At 40.0% G+C, this 23128-nt stretch overlaps 1 protein-coding gene across 1 annotated transcript in view; it reads left to right on the top strand.

Annotated features, from left to right (window-relative positions):
- The window catches only part of abat (4-aminobutyrate aminotransferase), a 184017-nt gene that overhangs the window by 55841 nt on the left and 105048 nt on the right, over window positions 1–23128 (top strand). The window contains exons 3-4 of the mRNA XM_059979437.1: window positions 14367–14464; window positions 18650–18679. Coding sequence (XP_059835420.1) covers window positions 14367–14464; window positions 18650–18679 — 128 coding nt within the window. The remainder of the gene's footprint in view (window positions 1–14366; window positions 14465–18649; window positions 18680–23128) is intronic.

Genomic DNA, 23128 nt, shown 5'->3' with positions numbered 1-23128 from the left:
TTGCCATATCCTTAATCTCCTCTGCATCCTCTTTTGTGCAGTTGCATCTCTCCATTCATATTGTGACCTGAACTTGATGTGATTCTCAAACCTCTTTTGCACAATTTATTTTTTTATTATTGTAATTTAGTGATTTGTTATACCTGCACTGTACTGCTGCCACAAAACAATACATTTCACCACCTATGTCAGTGACAAAAAAGCAAATTCTGATTAGAGAAGCATTAAAGTACACTGTTTCCTGACTTGTCTTATTATTCTAGCATAACTTCCAAGCACTTATTTCCTTTGCTTTGGCTTATAAAGGACAGCATCCCATAAGTCTTGTTAACCACATTGTTGGCCTGCTTTTGCCTCCTTTTAAGGATTAGTGAACACACATTGAAAAGCCCATCTGTTCCTCGTATTGTGCATTCCCCTACAGTGGTCCAAGTCCCTTCATGCATCACCGTGCATTTACCAGATTGGATTTCCCTTGCCACTTTTCTGCCCAATTAATCAGATTTTGCAGTCAAACGCTTTTCTCATTGTTGACCATAGAGCCAATATCCTTCACAAACTTCTCTTAAGTCTGCCACAAATGGCAAGAATTGGAGTACTGAGATCCCCCTGGATGCAGCCTTCCAAATGCAAAAAATACCCTTCCTTGAAATGATCATTGCAAGTGACAAACCAAAACCATTGAAGTTATGCCAATGACCTAGCTGTTTGACATGTGTGAATCTATTCCTCATGTTGATACAAAATCAGTGAACGGATAGGTGTGTCAAGATGGGTTACAGGATCCTCAGTACCAAGGAACAATCAAAACAAATCAATATAGGAGATTACAAAATCTAAGCAAGCCACTCAACAAAGTGAATCTTTAATCACACTGCATTTGTGAGAAGTGCTTACACGCATTCTTCAAAGAGGGGCCAGTTGAGTGACATGTTTGTATATATGCATGCAAAGGTCATGTGGTCAGAGGTCATGGTGATTATCACATTAATGATGTTGTTACGGATCCAACAACAATAAATCTATGAGTGAGGCAGGGGTTTTTATAACAAATAACACGTTTATTAAACACTGAAAAACAAACCTCCAAAAGTAAACAAACCACTCACGTAACCGGAAATCAGCTGCTGTGCGGCAGCTAAAACAGTTCTTAAAGCAAGGAAGCTTAAGCAGTTCTTAAAATGATGTTGTAAAAACAGTTCTTCAAAGTAGTATTGCAAAAGTTCAAAATGCTTACAGTCCATTTAAGGGAGAGACTTTTTAAGACAATTTAAATTCTCTTTCACGTCGTGTTGTTGCAGTTCCCAGTTGAACTACTTTTCCCATGGAGAATTTACGAAGGTGAAATGAAATGGCTTAAAGGCACTGACCTTTCCTTTACATAACTGTTCCCAATCCTTTCTGCTATTCACAGGGTTAACACAAGAACAGTCAACGAATTCCTTCCGAATGAGGATCAAACAAGGTCGAACCTGTTTCACCGTCGAACTCGACTCCCCTCGATCTTTTAACTCCCAAACTCTGATCTTCAATCTCTACTGATTCTCAACTAGCAGTATTATAAAGAAACTGCTGGCAATGACCTTTTAAACTTTAGGCATTAGATAAAACTTCATCTTTCAACTAAACTGCGTCATAACATTAAATCATGTAGTGGCATGAAGACAACATGACAAATCCAGCCACAAACTGCCCCTCCTCACAGGGAGGGGTCCTGCTTTTACACCCTGTAAAAAAAAACCTGTTACATGACCTCTACTGGTGGGAAAATGACATCACTCCACCATCACAAGACCATTACCTCAAGTCCAGTATAGCTTCAACACCTGTCACGTGACAAGGTTACCACTGTCACGTGTCACGTGTACGTAACAAAGTAAACACAACATATAGTGAATTTCTTGATATTTAAATTAGAAGCTTCAATGAAGAGCACAAAAAAAATAGGAGCAGGAGTAGAGGACAGAAAATTCCAAAGATTCATCACCTTCTGCAGCAATAAATTCTTACATACCTCAGTTTTAAATGACCTATCCATTATCTTGTAACAATATCCAGTTATTGGAGATTCTCCCACTAGTAAAAACGTACCAATACATAACCTATGATGCCACCTCAGGGTCTTGTATGTCTCAATAAAGTCCCCCTCATTCCCCTAAACTCTCAGAATATTTATTCTATGTGATGAAATGTTATATTTAAATTGACCTTAAAGCTCCAACACTTCCCAAGGTCCACCTTGGGGTATGTCAAAATTTTCCAATTCTTATGGTCCTATCCCTAAACTTGAGCCTTCCTCTCCTAGTCCTTTTGACCCTCTGGACCATTCATATGATCACCTGTCAGGCACAAAGTAGATCATAAGATGTAAACAAAATCTAATTATCTGTCCCTGCCTAGGTAGGTTCTCAGCCTGTTTCAGTCTTGTCATACTCTCTGCAATTCTTCATCAACAATGGGACAGATGGCCCAGTAATTTGATCGGTCTCCACATTAGTGGAACAACCCTGATCATGATTTGTAAAGCCACATCCTTGTAAGAAGTGGGCTTGCAGCCATTGCCTCCTACACATGTTGCTGCATATCATTTGGAGCTTTGTGGTGGGCAGAGCTGGACTTCATTTACTGTGCTTGAAAACAGCAGCCTTTAGCATAAGGTTCACTCTGGTCTTAGCACTGATGATCTGAAGTCCCAAGAGAATGCTTTTGGATTCAGTGGGAAAGCAATGTTGGCACTTTCTCCACCAGTACTAAAGCAAAGTGTATTGGACCATTCCTTTGAGTGTTACCATGCTGCACTCAAGGCCTAGAGCTGCTTAATGGCCATCTATGTGTCCCAGCAGCCTTCCACATGCAGGTATCAATATACCTTGAGTGCGAACATTAAAATAAGGGCACTTTTCTGTAACTTCTTTCACAATACTTTTGTAGTGTAGTAAATTCAGTCATGAATTTATGTATAGCAAACACAAAAAAAGGACTGAATTATCTGTATTTGTAATTTTGGTAGAGATTTAAATATTGTCCAATGTCCTGTGTTCTTTGTTTTGAATCAATGTGGTGGTTACCTTTACATCTGTCTGTAAGAATAGGTAAAACTTTGGTCTCATACCCATTCTCCAAAGGTGCAGCACTTCCCCTTCACAGCATTGAGTCTCGATAATGAAACTATAGTCTTAAAATTGGGGTTTGATTCCATTGTTTGTCTTGGAGCCACACTAAGTACAGGGGACAGAAGAACAGGGAACAGGCACCAAAACATGGAAACACAAGAAACTGCAGATGCTGGGATCCGGAACGACAGTCTGCTGGGAGAACTCATGGGGTAAAGCAACATCTGTGGAAGGGAAGGAATTGTTGATCGTTTATGCTCGAAACCTAGCACCTGAACTGAGAGTAGGAAGGCAAGATGCCCAGTATAAAGAGGAGAAGGGGAATGGTTTAAAATTACAGATAGATAGTAACAGGTAATAGAGAAGAGTGGAGTGGTGTTGGAAGACTACAGCAGGTGAATAATGGTTGGACTCAGACAGAGGGAATGGAGAAAGAAATCAAATGGATCAACTGGAGAAGAAAGGGGGGGAGAGAGAGAGAGAGAGAGGAAGAAAAGGAGGAGGAGAGAAATAGGGGAAAGGAGATGCCTAAAATTGGAATATTTCATTCTTGGGTTGTAAACTACCCAGGCAGAATATATTGTTGTTCCTCTAGTTTGTGCTTGGCTTCATCCTGACAGTAGAGAATGTCAAGGACAGATGGGTCACTGTGGAACTAGGAAGAAGAGTTGAAGTAGACTGCAGTCGGAAGTTCTGATTGGCCATTGTGGACTGAACATAGGGGTTCTACAAAACAGTAGCCCAGCTTGCATTTAGTCTATATAGAGGAGGTCACGTCAGCAGCAGTAAATGCAGTAGACAAGGTTAGAGAAGAAATATGGAACCTTTGCCTCACTTGAAAGACTGTTTAGTTCCCTGAATAGCGGTAAGGGAGGAGCTGTAATGACAAGAGTAATAGCTACAGTAAGGGCGGGGAAAGTGTCAGGAGTAAGGGAGAGATGGGTGTGAAGAGTGGACCAGAAAGTCACAGAGGGACTGGTCCCTACTGAAGCAGAAAAAAGTGGGGAGGAGATGATGGAGCTGGTGGAGAGATCTCATTACAGCTGATGATACCATCTGTGTCCAACTGCCATTTACATTACCCCTGATGGTTCCCATTCCCATTTCAGACCAGTTCAGCTGAAGTTTCTTGACCCTAACATCAACCCTCCATTTCCCTCCAAAAATGCTGCCTGATATGCTGAGTTCCTACAGCATTTTGTTTGATGATCCAGATTCCAACATCTGCAGTCACTCATTAAAATAAATGTAATGGGATCCCTTTTTTATTCATTTATAAACATTGTGGAATCTGGCCATCTCTGGCAAAAGCAGCATTTATTATGCATTACAAATTGTCCACGAGAATGTGGAAGTGTACAGCACTGCAGAAGCATTGATAAATTTCCATGTTGCTGCAGGGGAGATGAACTGGATGATTTCAACAACTGCTTATTCCCATAGCAACCCTGGAAATCGTCAGAGTCTGGTCATGCTTTAAAATTACCATTCATCAACGTCATTGCAAGGGCACCAAAGCTAATTTCTTCCCTGCTTCTGCTCTGGGTGTGATGAAGTAGACCAACATATATCCAAGGTCATCTTTGGCCATCTTCAACTATCTATTTAGGACCATATTGATCTACACAATTAAACAGTACTAAGCTCCAGCTTTCTAAATAGATACACGAACAAGTTTTATTCTAATTCTTAATGTTAACGTATTTTCAAAAAAAATTAAATTAACCATGATATGGATACCACTATCAAAGATTACATACATTCAGTAACCACTTGATTAGGTACACCTGTATGCATGCTCATTAATGCAAATATCTAATCAGCCAATTGTGGCAGCAACTCAATGCATAAAAGCATGCGGACATGGTGAAGAGGTTCACTTGTTTTGCAGATCAAACACCCGAATGGGGAAGAAATATGATCCTAGTGATTTTGACCATGGAATGGTTGGTAGTGTCAGACAGGGTAGTTTGTGTATCTCAGAAACTGTTGATCTTCCAGTGTTTTCACACACAACGATTGCTAGAGTTTACAGAGAATAGTGCAAAAAACAAAATAGTCCAGTGAATGGCAGTACTGTGCCCTATTAATGAGAGATATCAGAGGAGAATGGTCAGTTTGGCTCAAACTGATAGGATGCGTTACAACAATGCTGTGCGGAGAAATACACGAAACTTTGAATGTGTTATCAGTAAGAACAAGAAGTTATCTGCAGTCCTCAGATGAACATATGCATGCACACATTCAATCCAGTTTGTCATTCCGCTGCTCGAACTTTGGAGGGCAGCATCTAAAGTGTTGGATTCATGCCCCAACTCAGCATGAACACCGTACTACACCGCCTCTGACTTCTCCTTTCCTGGGCTGCTGTAACAGGCAAGGCCGGGGCTTGAGGCCTAGTCCTCTCTACAACAGAGTCCATGCAGCTGCTCCACTGGTCAGTCTCACCAATAAAACTGACTTGCAGCATTTTACATTATCAATGTCTAACAGGGTGTTACAATCGCAAAGGAAATGCCCAAGACAATAATTCACAGTTAGACTATACATTGCCTTTGTGCATCAATTCCAATGCCTTCCTATAGCAGGCAGTAATGTGGTCCATACCAAGTCCACCTCCTCCGCCAACAAGCAGCTCGCTGATGGGGTTAGACCTTGTGGTGAACTACGTGTGCCTGTCTGGACACGCCCCCCTGCTGACTGCTCCTGTGGCTCCTCCCACAGGCCCCTGTATAAAGGCGATCTGAGGCCTATGCTCGGCCTCAGTCTCCAGGACGTAGTATGATGGTCACTCACTTCTGGTTCCTTCTTCCGGTCAATAAAAGCCGATATCTCGCCTTACGTCTCAGAGTGAGTTATTGATGGTGCATCAGACCTGCAGAACCTGATGTTCTTAATGTCCAGCGTTATCTTGCAATCATTAAAAACAAGATCTTAGGTTGGCCTCAGAGAATCCACCATGTCTTAACGCCCTGCCATCCAAACATCCATTTGCAGATTTCTTTACTACTTTTAATTAAGTACATCCAGAATGTCCTCAGGATAACCTCTTATTTCCTAAATAGAAACTGGCCTCAAATTTCTGTCACTGTTTACTATAAATATCTCCTGTACTATTGCACACCAACATTCTCCATTTTACATGCATTTACATCTAAATGCACAAAAAGAGAAAATAACAGGAAAAGGACTTTATTGATTTTACTTTATTTTAATTAAGCATATTCAGTTATATTGTATACTGTTGGCTGGTTTATAGATTTTGTTCCTTGATTTAAACATTATACTTAGCAGATGTGGCTTTCCAACACAGCAGCCAAGTAGCATCTTGGGTATACTGCTTTCTGAGAAATGTAATTTGCTATGGCAGGTATCACTTCACAGAAAAGGCTGTTGTCTACTACAATTTAACTGTTTTTCCATGCCTCCGTTGGAACCCTTTATCTGCTATATGTGTCTCTGTAAATTGAAAGGAAAACCATTTGGATTGATTTCTGTTTATACTATCATTAACTCTGTGGCGTTCATTCCAAGAAGAAACCGATATTACTGACAGATTTTCTCTACAGCTAAGTACTTAAAGGTATAAATTTCAAACCCATAACATCACTTATATAACTGAGTCATTACATTGCTGCTAATAATTTTAGCAAGGAAAGATCCTTGCATGTCCTGTTATTCATTATCTATAAAGAAGCATTGTTTCATTTCGTTCTTTACTGCTTTAACATTAGTGCCTTTGAGGAATGGTTCGAAATCATTTGGAAGAAACTTAATTTTCTTAATATATTAAGCTATTACTTGCCTGTTATACCACCGGCATTTAAGGCAGCAATGAAGGTCCTCCATCTCTGTCTGTATAAATGATCAGACATAGAAGCAGAATCAGGCCACCTGGCCCATCGAGTTTGCTCCGCTATTCAATCACGGCTGATCCTTTTTTTTTCTCCTCCTCAACCACAGTTCCTGGCCTCCTCCCCGTAACCTTTGATGCCGATCAAGAACCTATCAATCTCTGCCTTAAGTATACCCAGTGACCTGGCCTCCACAGCTGCACGTGGCAACAAATTCCACAAATTCACCACTCTTTGGCTAAAGAAATGTATCCGCATCTCTGTTTAGAAAGGGTGCCCCTATATCCTGAGGCTGTGCCCTCTTGTCCTAGACTCTTCTATCATGGGAAACATCTTTTCCACATCTACTGTGTCTAGGCCTTTCAACATTCGAAAGGTTTCAATGAGGTCTCCCCTCATCCTTTTGAATTCCAGCAAGTACAGACCCAGAGATATCAAACGGTCCTCGTATGTTAACCCTTTCAATCCTGGAATCCTCCTTGTGAACCTCCTCTGGACCCTTTCCAATGCCAGCACATCTTTTCTAAGATGAGGGGCCCAAACCTGTTCACAATACTCAAGGCGAGGCCTCGCCAGTGCCTTATAAAAATCTCAGCATCACAGCCTTGCTCATATTCTACATTTCTTGAAATGAATGCTAACATGGCATTTGCCTTCCTCACCACCGACTCAACCTGCAAGTTAACCTTCAGGGTGCTCTGCATAAGGATTCCCAAGTCCCCTGCATCTCAGATTCCCGGATTTTTTTCCCCGTTTAGAAAATAGTCTGCACATTTATTTCTATTACCAAAGTGCATGATCATTCATTATATTTCTTTTGCCACTTTCTTGCCCATTCTCTTAATCTGTCTAAGTCCTTCTGCCTCCTACCTGTTTCCTCAACACTACCTGCCCCACCACCAATCTTTGTATCATCTGCAAACTTGGCAACAAAGCCAACTATTCCATCATCTAAATCATTTATATACAGCATAAAAAGAAGTGGTCCAAACACAGATCCTTGTGGAACACCACTAGTCACTGGCAGCCAACCAGAAAAGGATCCCTTTATTCCCACTCGCTGTCTCCTACCAATCAGCCAATGCTCTAACCATATTATTAACTTCCCTGTGATACCATGGGCTCCTAATTTGGTAAGCAGCCTTATGTGCGGCACCTTGTCAAAGGCCTTTTGAAAGATCATTTCTAATGCCACCACAATCTCTAACGCCACCTCTTTCAGAACCCTAGGGTGTTGTTCGTCTGGTCCGGGTGACTTATCTACCTTTAGTTCTTTTAGCTTTTTGAGAATCTTCTCTCTTGTAATAGTAACTGCACCCACTTCTCTTCCTTCACACACTATAACATCAGGCATACTGCTAGTGTCTTCCACAATGAAGACTGTTGCAAAATACTCATTTAGTTCATCAACCATCTCTTTGGCTCCCATTATTATTTCTCCTGCCTCATTTTCTAGCGGTCCTATGTCCACTCTCATTGCTCTTTTATTTTTAATATACTTGAAAAAACTTTTACTATCCACTTTGACATTATTTGCTAGTTGCTTTCATATTTCATCTTTTCCCTTCCAATAATTTTTTTAGTTGCTTTCTATAGGTTTTTAAAAACTTCCCAATCCTCTATCTTCCCACCAATTTTTGCTTTGCTCAAAGGTTTCAATAGGTACATTTAATGTTAGAGAAATGTATACAATATACATCCTGAAATACATTTTCTTCGCAACCATCCATAGAAACAGAGGAGAGCCCCCAAAGGATGAATGACAGAACCCCACAGAACCAACCCCTCAGCTTCCCCCTCCCATGTGTAAGCAACAGCAAAGCAACGATCCCCTCTCGCCCACCAGCAAAATAAAAGCATCGGCACCCACCACCAAGCACTCAAGCGTTCAGCAAAGCATCAGCAAAGACTACTCATTCACCCAGTATTAACCCACTAATAAGGGAGAAAGCAATGTCTCCATTTCTCAGCAAGAGAGGAGACATAACAAAAAGTCGCTGATTCACGATGTTAAGAAGTCCATTGCGTCGCTTTTTCCAAGCTCCTTGCCCAAAGAATTTGGGTCTCTGGGCACACAGCCAACAGCCAGCTCACTGCTTTTGATCTTTCATCTCCCACAACACACCAGTTTCCTGCAGCGGCACCGACCTCGTCCGCCCGTCTCCAGAGCCACATGATCCCGAAGCTCTGATCTCTTGGCCACATCCGTGGCATATCGAATAATGGCCAGTCGTGAAATCCCGAGAGTGGGTCCCATACCCACAGAGAACCGAAGTCCGTGTGTAACTCCAGGTCGGAGTCTTCAAAGAAAGATGGAAATAGAGCTGTTTCTGAAGATTCAAGCAAAGGAGTCACCGTTAGGTGCCATTGTCTCCTCCTAAGCTCTGTTTGTATATAACTTTGTTGTATGCCCTCTTTTTTGCTTTTACAGTAGCTTTGACTTCCTTTGACTTCCCTTCCATGGTCGTACTATTTTACCATTTGAGTATTTCTTCATTTTTGGAATAAGTAAATCCTGCACCTTCCTCATTTTTCCCAGAAATGCATGGCATTGCTGCTCTGCTGACATCCCTACCAATAGCTCCTTCCAATTTACCTTGGCCAGCTCCTCTCTCATACCACTGTAATTTCCCTTACTCCACTGAAATAATGCTAAATCAAACGTTACTTTTTCCCTATCAAATTTCAAGTTAAACTCAGTCATATTCTGATCACCTGTTCTAAGGATTCTTTTACCTTAAGTTCCCTAATCTCCTCTGGCTTTTTGTATAACACCCAATACAGTATAGCTGATTCCCTATAGTAGGCTCAACGACAAACTGCTCTAAAAAGCTATCTCTTAGGTATTCAGCAAACCCACGCTCTTGAGATCTATTATCGACCTGATTTTCCCAATCGACCTGCATGTTAAAATTTCCCGTGACTACCATAACATTGCCCTTTTGACTCGCCTTTTCTATTTCCTGTTGTAATCTGTGGTCCACCTCCCAGCCACTGTTGGAAGACCTGTATATATCTGCTATCAACATCCTTTTACCCTTGCAGTTTCTTTAGCAGTCTGCAAGGATTCAACATCTTCCAATCCTATATCATATCTTTCTAATGATTTGATGCCATTCTTTACCAGTAGAGCCACACCGCCCCCTCTGCCTACCTTCCTATCCCTCCAATATAGCGTGTAACCTTGGACATTCAGCTGCCAACTACAACCATCCTTCAGCCACGATTCAGAGATGGCCACAACATCATACCTGGCAATCTGTAATAGTGCAACAAGGTCATCCACCTTATTTCTTATACTACATGCATTTAGATACAACAGCTTGAGTACTGTATTTGCTATCCTTCCGAATTCTTCATCCTTAATGTATAGAAGGATTCTTCATTGCTGCTTCTGTAACAATTGTTTTTTGACCAGTCAGGGTTGCTAGCTGTGAGCTGAACCCCCAAATCTGGAAGACCGGTGGACCACTCTTAGCCTAGCCTCTGCCTTTTGATTGGTTTGGCATGGGCCACCCCACCAAGACCCGAAGCACAAGACCCTGACTCCAGCAAACGTAGCTCTCTGGGTTATTGAGGCATGCAAGCTTCCTAACCCAATGACAAGGCTGTTGTCCTTGTGGAGGGTATTAAATTATGCTTCATTTTAAGCTGAGAGAGAAAATAAAATAGGAAGGATAATTTAAATAGGAAGTATTTCATTCTGTTATCTTGCTATCCGAATAGCACACACTTCTTGGAGTTCAAGTAAGGTGTTCACTTTTTTAATGAGCAGTGCACCAATTCATTTTGAAATTAATTCTATTGTTCTACACTTCTAATAGCATTGACCTCGAAGGGTAGTCTGGGTTCATTATAGTGCAATATGGATTAATAATTTTCAGGGAAAATTTTCAGAGTGATAAATATCCTTACTAAGGCCTTTTGAGCACTAGTAAATTAAAATTTGTTTTCATTTTTCCTGGAATTTCTGGAGGTACAAATGTGCCATCAGCTTTCTCATACCTCATCCAAATAGCATGTCTTTGTTTATTTAGTCATATGGCACAGAAACAGACCCTTCGTCCCACCCTTTCCATGGCTACAATAAAGCACTAATCTTTACTAATGCCATTTATCAGCAGTTGATCCATAGTTTTCTATGCATTGGCAATCATAGAGGTTGTCTAGATTAACTGTTGTGAGAATCTTTGCTTCTGCCACCCTCTCAGGCAGCGTATTACCAACTCCAACCACCAGTGGGTGAAAAAAAAATCTTCTTTTATGTCCCCTCTGTATCTCATAAACCTGTGCCATCTGGTTATAGATTGCTCTGCTTTTGGGGAAACATTTACTAATTCTTCTATACCCCTCATAATTTTGTGCACCTCTGTTAGACCTTTCCTGCTCCAAGGAAAGCAAATCCAGCCTCTCTTCAAAAAGGAGACACACCATCCTGGTGAATCTTCTCTCCAAAGCAATACTTGTACAATAAGTTGGCCAAAACTGCATGCAAAATGACCAATTTGGCTTCACTAATGTTTTATAAATCTGTTTCATAACTTATGTAACATTCTGTGCCCAAGGTAATGAAGGCTAGTATATCCTGTATGCCTTCTGACCCTATCTACTTGTGCTACTACCTTCACGCATTTTTTGACTTGTCCATCTATGTCCCTTGTTATTCAGTATTCTCTAGGACCCTTCAATTCATTGTGTATGTCTTAATCTTATTGGCTCTTCCCAAATGCATCATTGTGCGCTCGCGGGATCTGGATTCCTGGAGGTATCTCAAGACACGGAAAGAATATGACAGATACTCTCTCTGCAAAGTCATTCCTGTTGATGCAAGGATATACAAACCAGTGTATTTAAGTTATTATAAATGAGATCATGGAATTATACTGAAGATTATAAAGCAAACTCAAAGGAGTTCATCATTCATGAAATTGACTGTGTTACATCATGGTCTTCAGTGATACAGGTGCCTGTTGCTTCAGTTTATTTCTGAATCGCAAATATACATTTGAGAAGTAAATCTGTGGTTACCAAACTGAATGGTGCAGTCTTAACTGATTAATTAGCATTGTTAATTGGAGTGCCACAGTAGCGTAGTGGTTAGTGTGATGCTGTTACAACTCAGTGCATCGGAGTTCAGAGTTCAAATCCTTCAGTAAGAAGTTTGTATGTTCTCCCTGTGACCACGTGGGTTTCTTCTGGAAACCCTGGTTTCCTCCCTCAGTTCAATGTTGTACTGGTTAGTTGGTTAATTGGTCATTGTGAATTGCCCTGCAATTAAGCTAGGGTTGAATCATTGTATTGCTTGGCAGTGCAGCTTGTTGGACCAAAAGGGCCTGTTATGTCCTGTATTTCTAAATAAATAGCTAACTGTATAAAATATGAAGTATTGTTTTCCCATCCAAATGATACAGTTATACAAGTATAATCAGAATGAAATATTTATAAAAGATCACCTTTTTTGAACAAAACAATCAAAATATGAAATTTGAGCATGTAGCCTGTATCATTGATCTTGAAGTTATGCTGTTAGGTATACTGTACCATGAGGATGATATGTGGTTTCATGAGATTTTTCCCTTGTGCCCATCATGAACATCTGCATACCTTAATATGTTTAAAATTTAAAGCTAACATGGCTTGCAATTGATTGTCAAACATAAATTTATTTTGAGAGACTGCCCAATATGAGTCTGTGGAAGCTTGTGCTCCTGCAGGATGTGATTCATGCCGGATGTTCCCTCTAAGGTGTGCACACACACATATATTGTGGGCTACTAGCCCACAAAGGAATTTAAACTGCGGACAAATGGTTGTCACCCTCTACCTCATTGGCATGTTAAGTATATTTCACGATCGTACACAATCACGTTTCCTTTTCCGGTTACTGATGTCAACGATATTGACAATGAGGAGTTTGTGATGAATTGTCTGCAGATTTTAGAAATGGCTTATTTATACTGTTTTTATTGAAGAAGTTATTAATCACTGTGTTGAATTCCAAAGAAGCAAACAGCATGAAGTGCAAATGAACTGCCAGTTCATTTAAAGCAGAATGCCTTAATGACCATTTCAAACAACTTTAATAAGATGTGAAAACATTGACATTATTACATACTGTTGTATAATATGAGGGGTGATTGATATGCTCATGGCCTATGGTAGAAGCAGTCAATTTTAGAGAATCTAGCGTATTTATTTTTCAACATAGTCCCCTCCTACATTTACACACTTAGTCCAGTGGTTGTGGAGTATTGGGATCTTGGACCTCCAGAAAGTGTCCACACCAGGGGTGATTGATAACTTTGTGTCCAAGGGTAGAAGGAGATGTGTTATACAGCTCTCATTACAAGCACATGCAGGTCAAATCTTTGAGTGATTATGCAGAAAGTTTGAAGTTAATAACACATCTCCTTCTACCTTAGGCCACGAACTGATCAATCACTCCTGATCAGTTATTAACTGATGTTATTAACTTCAAACTTTCTGCATAATCACTCAAAGGGTTGAACTGCATGTGCATGTAATGAGAGCTGTATAACTCATCTCCTTCTACCTTAGGCCACAAACTTATCAATCACCCCTGGTGTGGACACTTTCTGGAGGTCCAAGATCCGTATGCTCCACAACCGCTGGACTAAGTGTGTAAGTGTAGGAGGGGACTATGTTGAAAAATAAGTGTGCTACGTTCTCTAAAATTGACTCCTTCTACCTTAGGCCACAAATTTATCAATCACTCCTCATATATGAGAAATAAGACTAGTTGATGTATTTTTTCTCTTTTAAACAATGAACAACTTGACTTGGTAGTTTATTATCCTCAGAATAACTTCAGGTTTACTTCCACTTAAAAATTCAGTGCTCACATGTTGTTGTCACTGGGCAAAAAAATTGCACAGCGCAAGATTTTTGTGCACACTGGCCATTACAAATTAGAGGGAACATTGTTCATGCCTTAATGTCAAGGCTACTGATAGTTGTCTGTGCTTCAGACTGTAAGATCCTTGGGGGGAAACAGTCTTTTCTGACGGGATTGCTAGAGGTTGATTCCTCTCCGGGGTATTAAGCTGCTGGCACCAGTGTCAATACAGTTTAGTCAAATTTTCTTCAGTCTCCCAAAGCAGAATGACCTTCTCTTTCCAATACTAATCTCAGCCTTTTTCACAAAAATGAGGTAATTTCTCTCCTCTATAACAACTTGTTTGGAAAAAAGAATAATATATACAGTTTAGCCAGTGGTTCAGAACAGATAATTGTATGTGCTGAGATGAGGAGCATTGTATAACATAAATCATTTATTTTGGAACTATTTAGTAGCATGTTTTTAAACCTCAATGCAGGTCCTTTGATCAACTTTACAGTAAAAAATTAAGTGATCATTGTCTTGTTTAATTTTGTGAAGGATGTCGATATGTTAGCCAGCTTGCTAACAAGGGAGATGTGGATGTCGAGTTTGATCGGCCATTAATGAAAACAGAAGTGCCAGGTCCAAGATCTCGGGTATGTCAATTCTACAGTGTTCTGAAACAAATTTACTTTATGGGGAATTGATAAATATTACATTGCGATTTCCTAATTGCCCAATTATATGCAATTTCCTAATTACCATCAGGTAAAAGGGTACCTTACTTTCCATATCTGATTGATTCTTAAACCCATTAAAATAAATCTGTTGACATTCAGTATTTCAGATTTATTAGTCTGTCACATGAAACTCTGGCTGTTGTTTTAAAGTTGACTGCACTTCCTATTGGTACAGAGTGATGAGAGCTTGTTGATTTGATGCTGCTATTACATAACTTTTACCAGTTCCCTTTGACATTATTGGCTTATTTTCATTCCTCCCAGTCTGTTGTGGCAGGACTGCAGGCTGGGTCCTTGAAATCAGTGGTCTGTATTGATGAATCAGTGTTGAGAGATGTAGACATGGTCCATAATCATAACCCGTGTGCAATCTTAGAAAACCCACCATACACTAAGGCTAATACAGGCAGATTTGATCCTTTCTTTATCTGACAACTCTATATGGTGCCTGTTAATTTTTGCTGTAATTGATGTTGTTTCACCCCAAGCTCTTGTCAACTAATGTAACAAAAGTTATGACTGACCCTTCATTTTTTGTTCAGTCCAGTAATTCACCAAATTAATTCCTTAGACTACAGGAAGAGTTGTTAAGTCACCTGTTGGTAGAATGAACTTCGTTCTGTTATCAGAACTAACATTCATATGCAGATTTTAGGGCACACTTTGTGGAGATACTGGGAATCTTCTCCCATTAAGAGGTAGTTATATTTGTAAAGCAACTTCTAACATTGTGGAAACATGAAAAAGTATTCAATTTGATGAATTGTAACAGGAAAGATAGGAATGTCTCCAAAGTAGATATAATCAGCACTTCTTAGCTTTAGGAAGAACTTACTGGGTTTTTTTCTATAGTAAGAGTGATAAAATTATTCAGCACAGAAATGGGTCCGTTAGTTTCCCCTCCCCACCCCCAGCTGGTCCAAATTTCCCATCTAAGTTAATCTCATTTGCCCACATTTGGCCCATATCCCTCTAAACTAGGGGATCCCAACCTGGGCTTCACAGACCCCTCAGTTAATGGTAGGGGTCCATGGCATAAAAAAAGGTTGGAACACCCTGCTCTAAACCTTTCCTATCTATATAATGCCAATCAATCCATTAAAGTCCCCTTATTAGGGAGACATCATGAACCAGATTGTGAAATAACAACTTTGTGTAGGCCTCAGATCAAACATCTGACCCAGAAGAAGAAGCAAAATGAACTGAACCCAGCTGACATGCTTTAAGTGTCAGCACTACTAAAAGCCCGTCTGACCAGACTCAATGTGACAGAGCTGATTCGAAATGCTGCCGACATTATTTGTTAATAGCTCTGCTACCAGCAGCTCTCTCAGTTGGAAGTAGAAAATGGAACCCTGTTCAATGAGAACACTATTGCCTCTGATGGCAAGGAAAAAGATGACTTGCATGACAAATTTCCATCTAATGCACTATTCAAATTAACACTAAACCTTTGTTAAAGTTGTAACAAACTTTTGATATGCTCAAGACGGTGCCTCACACCATCACTAAACTCTTGCTGAAGTAAGGTCCCCATCACCAAAAGCCAGGAACATTGTACTTATCAGCATCTCGATAATCAGAATCAGGTTTAATATCACCAACATATGTCATGAAATTTGTTAAGCAATGACATGAGTGGGTTGTAAGAATGAGAGCCACGAGCTACATGGATAATAAAACCATAGAATAGTAACATTGCTGAGAGACAAAAGTAATTCTTTTATATTTGTACAAGCACTCTGCAAGGCTATTGCAATTGGACCCACATTTCACCCTTCCTCAAACACTCAATTTATTTTTCCTCCACAGTACAACTGTAGTTTCTTTTTAAAAGTATGATTTAATCTGCAAAGTAATCTGTGCCATTCTGTGCACTGATTTTCCTTTGAGTCGTGTGGCTTTAACCAGAGACTTGCAGGATTGGTAATTCAAGCTATCACGCAAGCTAATACTTATCAGGATATTAACAGAAGGCCAGTTTTAAAAGTAATTTAGATTGGATAGCATTGTTATTTATATCTTATTTTCAGGAAAATGTTTTTATAAATTTTATCTGAATTTATACATGACTTACCAACAATAGTCATATTAAAAGAAGACATTCCATTGGCAAAAGTTGTTGTTTAAGGAAAACTTAGTCTCTATACTGATTGTTAAATGCTTTGTCTTTTGTTCAATCTTAAAATAGTACTGCCTGTCTCTCCTGTGCACATGTTATAAAATGCACCTCAGGAGATGCAGAAACCAGATAGGCCTTTTGATTGTCCAGTCAGTTAATAAGGGACCTGATGTGTAGGTTCTTTTGATTCTGAAGTATCAGCTGTGGTATGGCGTGTGCATTTTCAGACTATAAACTGCTGCAGAGAGATTTGGAAGATCCAGTCAATGACAGCATGGCCCTGAGCAGTCATGAGCGAAGTGACCTCTGCTTAATTCTTGCCTAATTCTGTTGTTCAATGTCAGCAGTTTGTATTTAAAATTTACATTTGGCAAGGTTTACTTTACTTTATTGTCACTGAACAATTGATACTAGAGTGTATAATCATCACAGCGATATTTGATTCTGCTCTTCATGCTCCCTGAAGTACAAATCCAAGTAAATATAATAAAAAATTTAAATTATAAATCATAATTAGAAAATAGAAAAGGGAAAGTAAGGTAGTGCAAGTTAGGTCCAGATATTTGGAAGGTACGGCAGTAAAGATAGATATATGGAATTTTCAGGCCCAGTCTAACAGCAGTTTTAGCTTAAAAGATGGAAAGGACACTTGTCCCAGTACAGTGAGTTGCCCTTTAAAGATGCAGAACAGTCTCTGATGAAGTAATCTGAGTTCATTGTGTAATTCTAACCTGATGCTAGAGCATAGTTTGATTTGTCTGCAAGTTCAGACTTGCTGGCAGAAGGTGTATTGAAAAAACAAACTAATTTTATTTTAGCATTTTTTTTATGGACCAGGGTGAACCAAGTGCTTATCTGACCAAAACAAGAAAACCTTCCTCTTTTTTTTCCAGGATACATTTTCTTCAATCTGACCTCCCCCCACCCCACTTCTACTTCTGCCCAGCTTCCTCCTTCCCCATCAGCATCTGTCCATCAACTTCCCTGGAGCCAGGTATCTCTCCCTCTGGTTTTGGTGGGTGACAGCAACACCCTACCTGGTTTCTAGCAGAATGAATGAGGATGTTAGTTAACAAGTTGGACTTCAGCCGTTAGAAACAACTGAAGTTACGTGCTTTGCCCTGATCAGATCCCACAAGTCACTCTGTGACCGTACCTGTGACAAACATTTGAGATAATGTGTAACAAATTTGGGAGAGCATAAAATATGTTTCAGTTCTACATTGATATTCAGTCAGCTTTGCCACACTTTGAGTGAAAAGAACTTCACTCTGGTATTCTGCGCATTCACAATACATAAGCATTCACTATCCTGCAGTAAAAATGATCACTTGGTATAATCAGAGTTCTTTCATTACTTGAGGAAGTTCTGTCTGTATTCAGTTCTGGTCATGTCATTATAGGAAGGATGTGGAAGCTTTAGAGAGCGTGCAGAGAAGATTAATCAGGATGCTGCCCAAATAAGAGAAGTTGCCTTATGAGGAAAAGTTGAACGAACTAGGGCATTTTTCTTTGGAGCAAAGAAAAATGAGAGAAAACTTGATTGAGGTCTATAAGATGATAACAGGCATAAATAAAATGGACAGTCAGTGCTTTTTTCCCCAGGGTGGTAATGGCTAATACAAGAGGACATTATTTTAAGAAGAGGGGGATGTCCAAGGTAGGTTTATTACACAGGGAGTGGTACAGTAAGTGTATGGACCACACTGTCAGGGTAATGGTAGAAGCAGATATATTAGGGACGTTTAAGGGACTTTTAGATAGGTTTATGGTTGAAAGAGAAATGGAGGGGTATGGATTAAACTTGGAGTAGGTTAACAGGCCAGCACAACATTGTGGGCTGAAGGGCTTTTACTTTGCTGTACTGTTCTTGTTCCAAGTACTCTGTGCATTCAGGAGCAAAGGGCAAGGCACTGTTTTTGAGACTTATATTGTGTTTTTATCCCAATCCTTATTTTTGTGTGTCTGATTATTTACAGGAGCTAATGAAGAAGTTGAATGAGTTTCAGGTAAGCTGCAACATTATCTGTATCATTAACTATAATTTGTTTATTTGGGAGGACTTAGCCCCTGAGACACTTTCCTGTAATGCTCAACTATTTACCACTTGATAGGAACAAAAGATTGTGCACTGCAGTGCATGTAAATATCATAAGGTTATGATTTCTAAATCCACACACAGTCAATTTATTTGTTCTCATATATTTCCTTGGTACCTAAATGTTGCTCAATGATAAGAGCTTCAAATTAGTTGAAGGGTTCAGATTTAGTTCAGCTGGGAGTGCATTTTATGTATTCTTGCTTGGTGTTACATGATTGTATTAGTGAAAAGTTTGTTGATAATTTTGGACCAATTTTATATGGGTGGAATACCTGTCACATTTATTAGAGGAAATAAAATAAAACAAACATTGCAATAGAAAAATAACTACAGTTTTATTTGATCATGGAGTGAAGATGGAATTGTTTGAGGAGTTCTAGGAAATGAACTAAGCGACAAGTGAATAATTTATACAGCTGGTTCCTAACATTCAGCAGTAACTTACTTCAATTCGAAAGAGGGATTGCAATGAGAACGAGATAGGGTGTATTGTTAATAAAGGAGGTCAAGGGTAATGTTTAGTTGAAAAGGAGATCATACTAAGTGGCAAAATCCAGATCTCTTGAAAATAAGGTCAGTAATTCAATAACAAGAAGGAAAGAACTGGCAGATATGTTAAAACCAATTCTTTACATCACTGCCAATATGTCTAAAATAACAGAGGACTGACTTCAAATAATAGAGTAGGAATTTGAAAAAATCCCAATCCCTAGGTAAAGTGTGAGAAAAACACAAGGAAATCTGCAGGTGCTGGAAGTCCAAACAACACACAGAATATACTGGAGGAACTCATCACTCTAGGCAGTACCTGCGGAAAAGAGAAACCAGTCGATGCCTCGGGCCGAGATCCTTCCTCAGTATGAGAGAAACTCAAATTTCCTCAAATCCTTGAGGATGTGATAGGGAGAGCCAGTAGATGTAGTACATTTAGATTTCAATAGATGCCACATAACTGATGTCAACTGAGAGCTCAGATTGTTGGAGGAAGTGTGTTGGCTTGGCTAGAAAATTAGCTGTCACATGGAAAACCAAGAGTTGGAATAAATGGATCCTTTGCAGGAAGGAGGGATATAACTATTGTTCCTTTGTCATAAATTGTTTACTATTTACAGGTACATTAATGACATAGAGCAGGCAAAAGAATGTCAGGTTTCCACATTTACAAATGATATGAAAATAGGTAGAAGGGTACATTGTGATTGGAACATTGCGACTCTGCACAAGATATTGATTGATTGATTGATTGATTGATTGATTGACTGGACAAAAGCACAGTTTATGGAGCTTAGTGTGGTGGATGGGTGAGAACTTGCACTTGAGGAAGAGGAATCAAAAAGCAGGTTGTTATCAAAAATAAAGAGAGGCGGCAAATGAGCGCAGTTCAGAGAGATCAAGGTGTTCCAGTATATGAATGTCAGAGTTTACAAATAGGCCCAAAAGATTGTTCAGAAGGCATTCTGGTCTTCATTGCAAAGGAGCTGAAGTTTAAGATTAGGGAGGTTTTGTTACACTTGCACAGGATTTGAGTGAGTGAGGCCACATCTTGAATATACCATGCATAACCTTGGATTCTTTTCTAAGTGTAACCCTCTCACCATGGCCCATAACAAATTAGGTTTGTTAGCTATCCCTGGCTGACAGCCATGCGACTCAGCGATGCGTGAATATGGTGAGATGACCATCTCCAATAAACAACTCACGTCTAGGATCGGTATGAACGGGTTCAACGAAACAGGAAAGTTGGAATGTTCCATTGAGAAAATGAAAGTTATGGTGAATGCTGTATAAATACTGCCCCTTATAAAAGTTCTCATTTGCTAGGAAATAACGGAACTTACACCATTACAAACTTAATGTGAAAGTATATTTACAAATACTTCAACTTTAACAAACAGAAGGAGGGCCCATTACAGTTAAAGCAGTCTATAATGTGCACATAACATTGGACCTCATTGCTGGGTAGTCAGGTCCTTTGTTTTAATTACTCATGGCACTGAACTCATGTTCTGCGCAAAAGACACCAGCCACAATTCAAACTCCCCTTGAAGTCCGTTGCAAACTCACTGGCTAACTCAGAAGTATTGACAGTTTCTCCGTGAAATTATTTGTCTGCATAAGGAATTTCTTGCAACAGTCTCTGTCCTTCAGGCAGAGTTCTGCGTGCTTCCTCGAATTGTGGTTGACTCTGCATATCACTTCTCCACCAATTCCTGTAAGACAAGACAAAACAACCACACGTTCTCTTTGAAAATTGATGCTGCCAGTCTCTCTCGAATGTTCTATGGCAGCCCATTAGACAGAATGTTATCAAGACAAACTTGATTAGCTAACACAACAGTGACAAAATGGCTCCTTAGCAGAAACCCAGATACAGGACTGTTAAGCTTAACAAAACACAATGCGTTTTACAGAACTGCAGAAAATACTCAACAGCATAACAATGGTAATACAATAAAACATGTTCTTAACCAGGGTATTACGTAAGAAAGGAATGTAACAGTATTGGAGACAGTCCAAAGGAGGATCGTCAGGTTCCAAAGATGTGTGGATTAGTAAGGAGTTGTGGGTATGCTATGTTGGCGCAGAAAGCATGGTGTCATGTGCACTCTGTACCTGCATATCCTCAGACTGTGTTGGTCATTGACACAAAAAAGACGCATTTCACTGTATCAATGTTTCGATGTACATGTGACAAATAATAAAAACAACTTTAGATTATGCCTAACTGTTGACTAAGTCTTTCAGATTGCAGGCACACCCTCATTCATTTCCTGATGAGCTGAGAATGGAATTCATCCTGGCATTGGAGAGGGATCAGAGGAGGTTCACGAGAATGACTCTAGCAGTGAAGGGTTAACATATGAGGAGTGTGTGTCCAGAGGGCAAGGCTTACATAGAGTAGATGTGATGCTTCCTATCATGGGGGGGGAATGGTCTAGGACCAGAGGGCACAGCATCAGATTAATGGGACATCCATTTAGAACAGAGATAATGAGAAATTTCTCTTTCCAGAGGTTTGTGAATCTGTGGAATTCATTGCCACAGATGCCTGTAGAGGCCACGTTGTTGGGTATGTTTAAAGATTGATAGGTTCTTGATTAGTAAGAGTGTCAAAGGCTAAGGGGAGAAGGCAGAAGAATGGGCTTGAGAGGATAATAAACCAGCCACGACAGAATGGCAGCAGAGATGGTCCAAACGGCCTCATTCTGCTTCTGTCTTATGATCTTATGAAATATTATGCAATCATCATATTCTCTCTATGGCCTTATCAGAACCATAGAACATTACATTACAGGCCTTTTGGCCCTTCTTGGCTATGCTGAACCATTTTTCTGCCTAGTCCCACTGACCTGCACCTGGGCCATATCCCTCCATACACCTCTCATCCATGTATCTGTCTAAGTTTTTCTTAAATGTCAAAAGTGAGCCCACATTCACCACTTCATCTGGCAGCTCATTCCACACTCCCACCACCCTCTGCGTGAAGAAGCCCCCCCCCATGTTCCCTTTAAACTTTTCCCCCTTCACCCTTAACCCATGACCTCTAGTTTTTTTCTCCCCTAGCCTCAGTGGAAAAAGCCTGTTTGCATTCACTCTATACCCTTCATAATTTTATACACCTCCATCAAATCATCCCTCATTCTCCTATGCTCCAGGGAATAAAGTCCTAACCTATTCAACCTTTCTCTGTAACTCAGTTTCTCAAGTCCCGGCAACATCCTTGTAAACCTTCTCTGCACTCTTTCAACCTTAATAACCTTATTAAACCTTCCTGTAATTAGGTGACCAAAACTGCACACAGTACTCCAAATTCGGTCTCACCAATGTCTTATACAACCTCACCATTACGTTCCAACTCTTATACTCAATTCTTTGATTTATAAAGGCCAATGTACCAAAAGCTTTCTTTACAATTCTACCTTGATTTGACCTTCCGAAGTGCAATACCTCACACTTGTCCGCATTAAACTCCATCCATTTTTCAGCCCATTCCTCCAACTGGTCCAAATCCCTCTGCAAGCTTTGAAAACCTTCCTCATTGTCCACTACACCTTCAATCTTTGTATCATCAGCAAATTTGCTGATCCAATTTGCCACATTATCATCCAGATCATTGATATAGATGACAAATAACATTGGACTCAGCACTGATCCCTGTGGCACACCACTTGTCACAGGCCTCCACTACCACTTTCTGGCTTCTTCCATTGAGCCAATGTCTAATCCAATTTACTACCTCTCCATGTATGCCTAGTGACTGAATCTTCCTAACTAACCTCCTATGCAGGATCTTGTCAAAGGCCTTACTGAAGTCCATGTGTACAATATCCACTGCATTCCCTTCATCCACTTTCCT

Source organism: Hypanus sabinus, chromosome 9 (genome assembly GCF_030144855.1).
Source record: "Hypanus sabinus isolate sHypSab1 chromosome 9, sHypSab1.hap1, whole genome shotgun sequence".
NCBI classification, from domain to species: Eukaryota; Metazoa; Chordata; class Chondrichthyes; order Myliobatiformes; family Dasyatidae; genus Hypanus; species Hypanus sabinus.
This window is presented reverse-complemented; position numbering and strand designations above follow the sequence as displayed.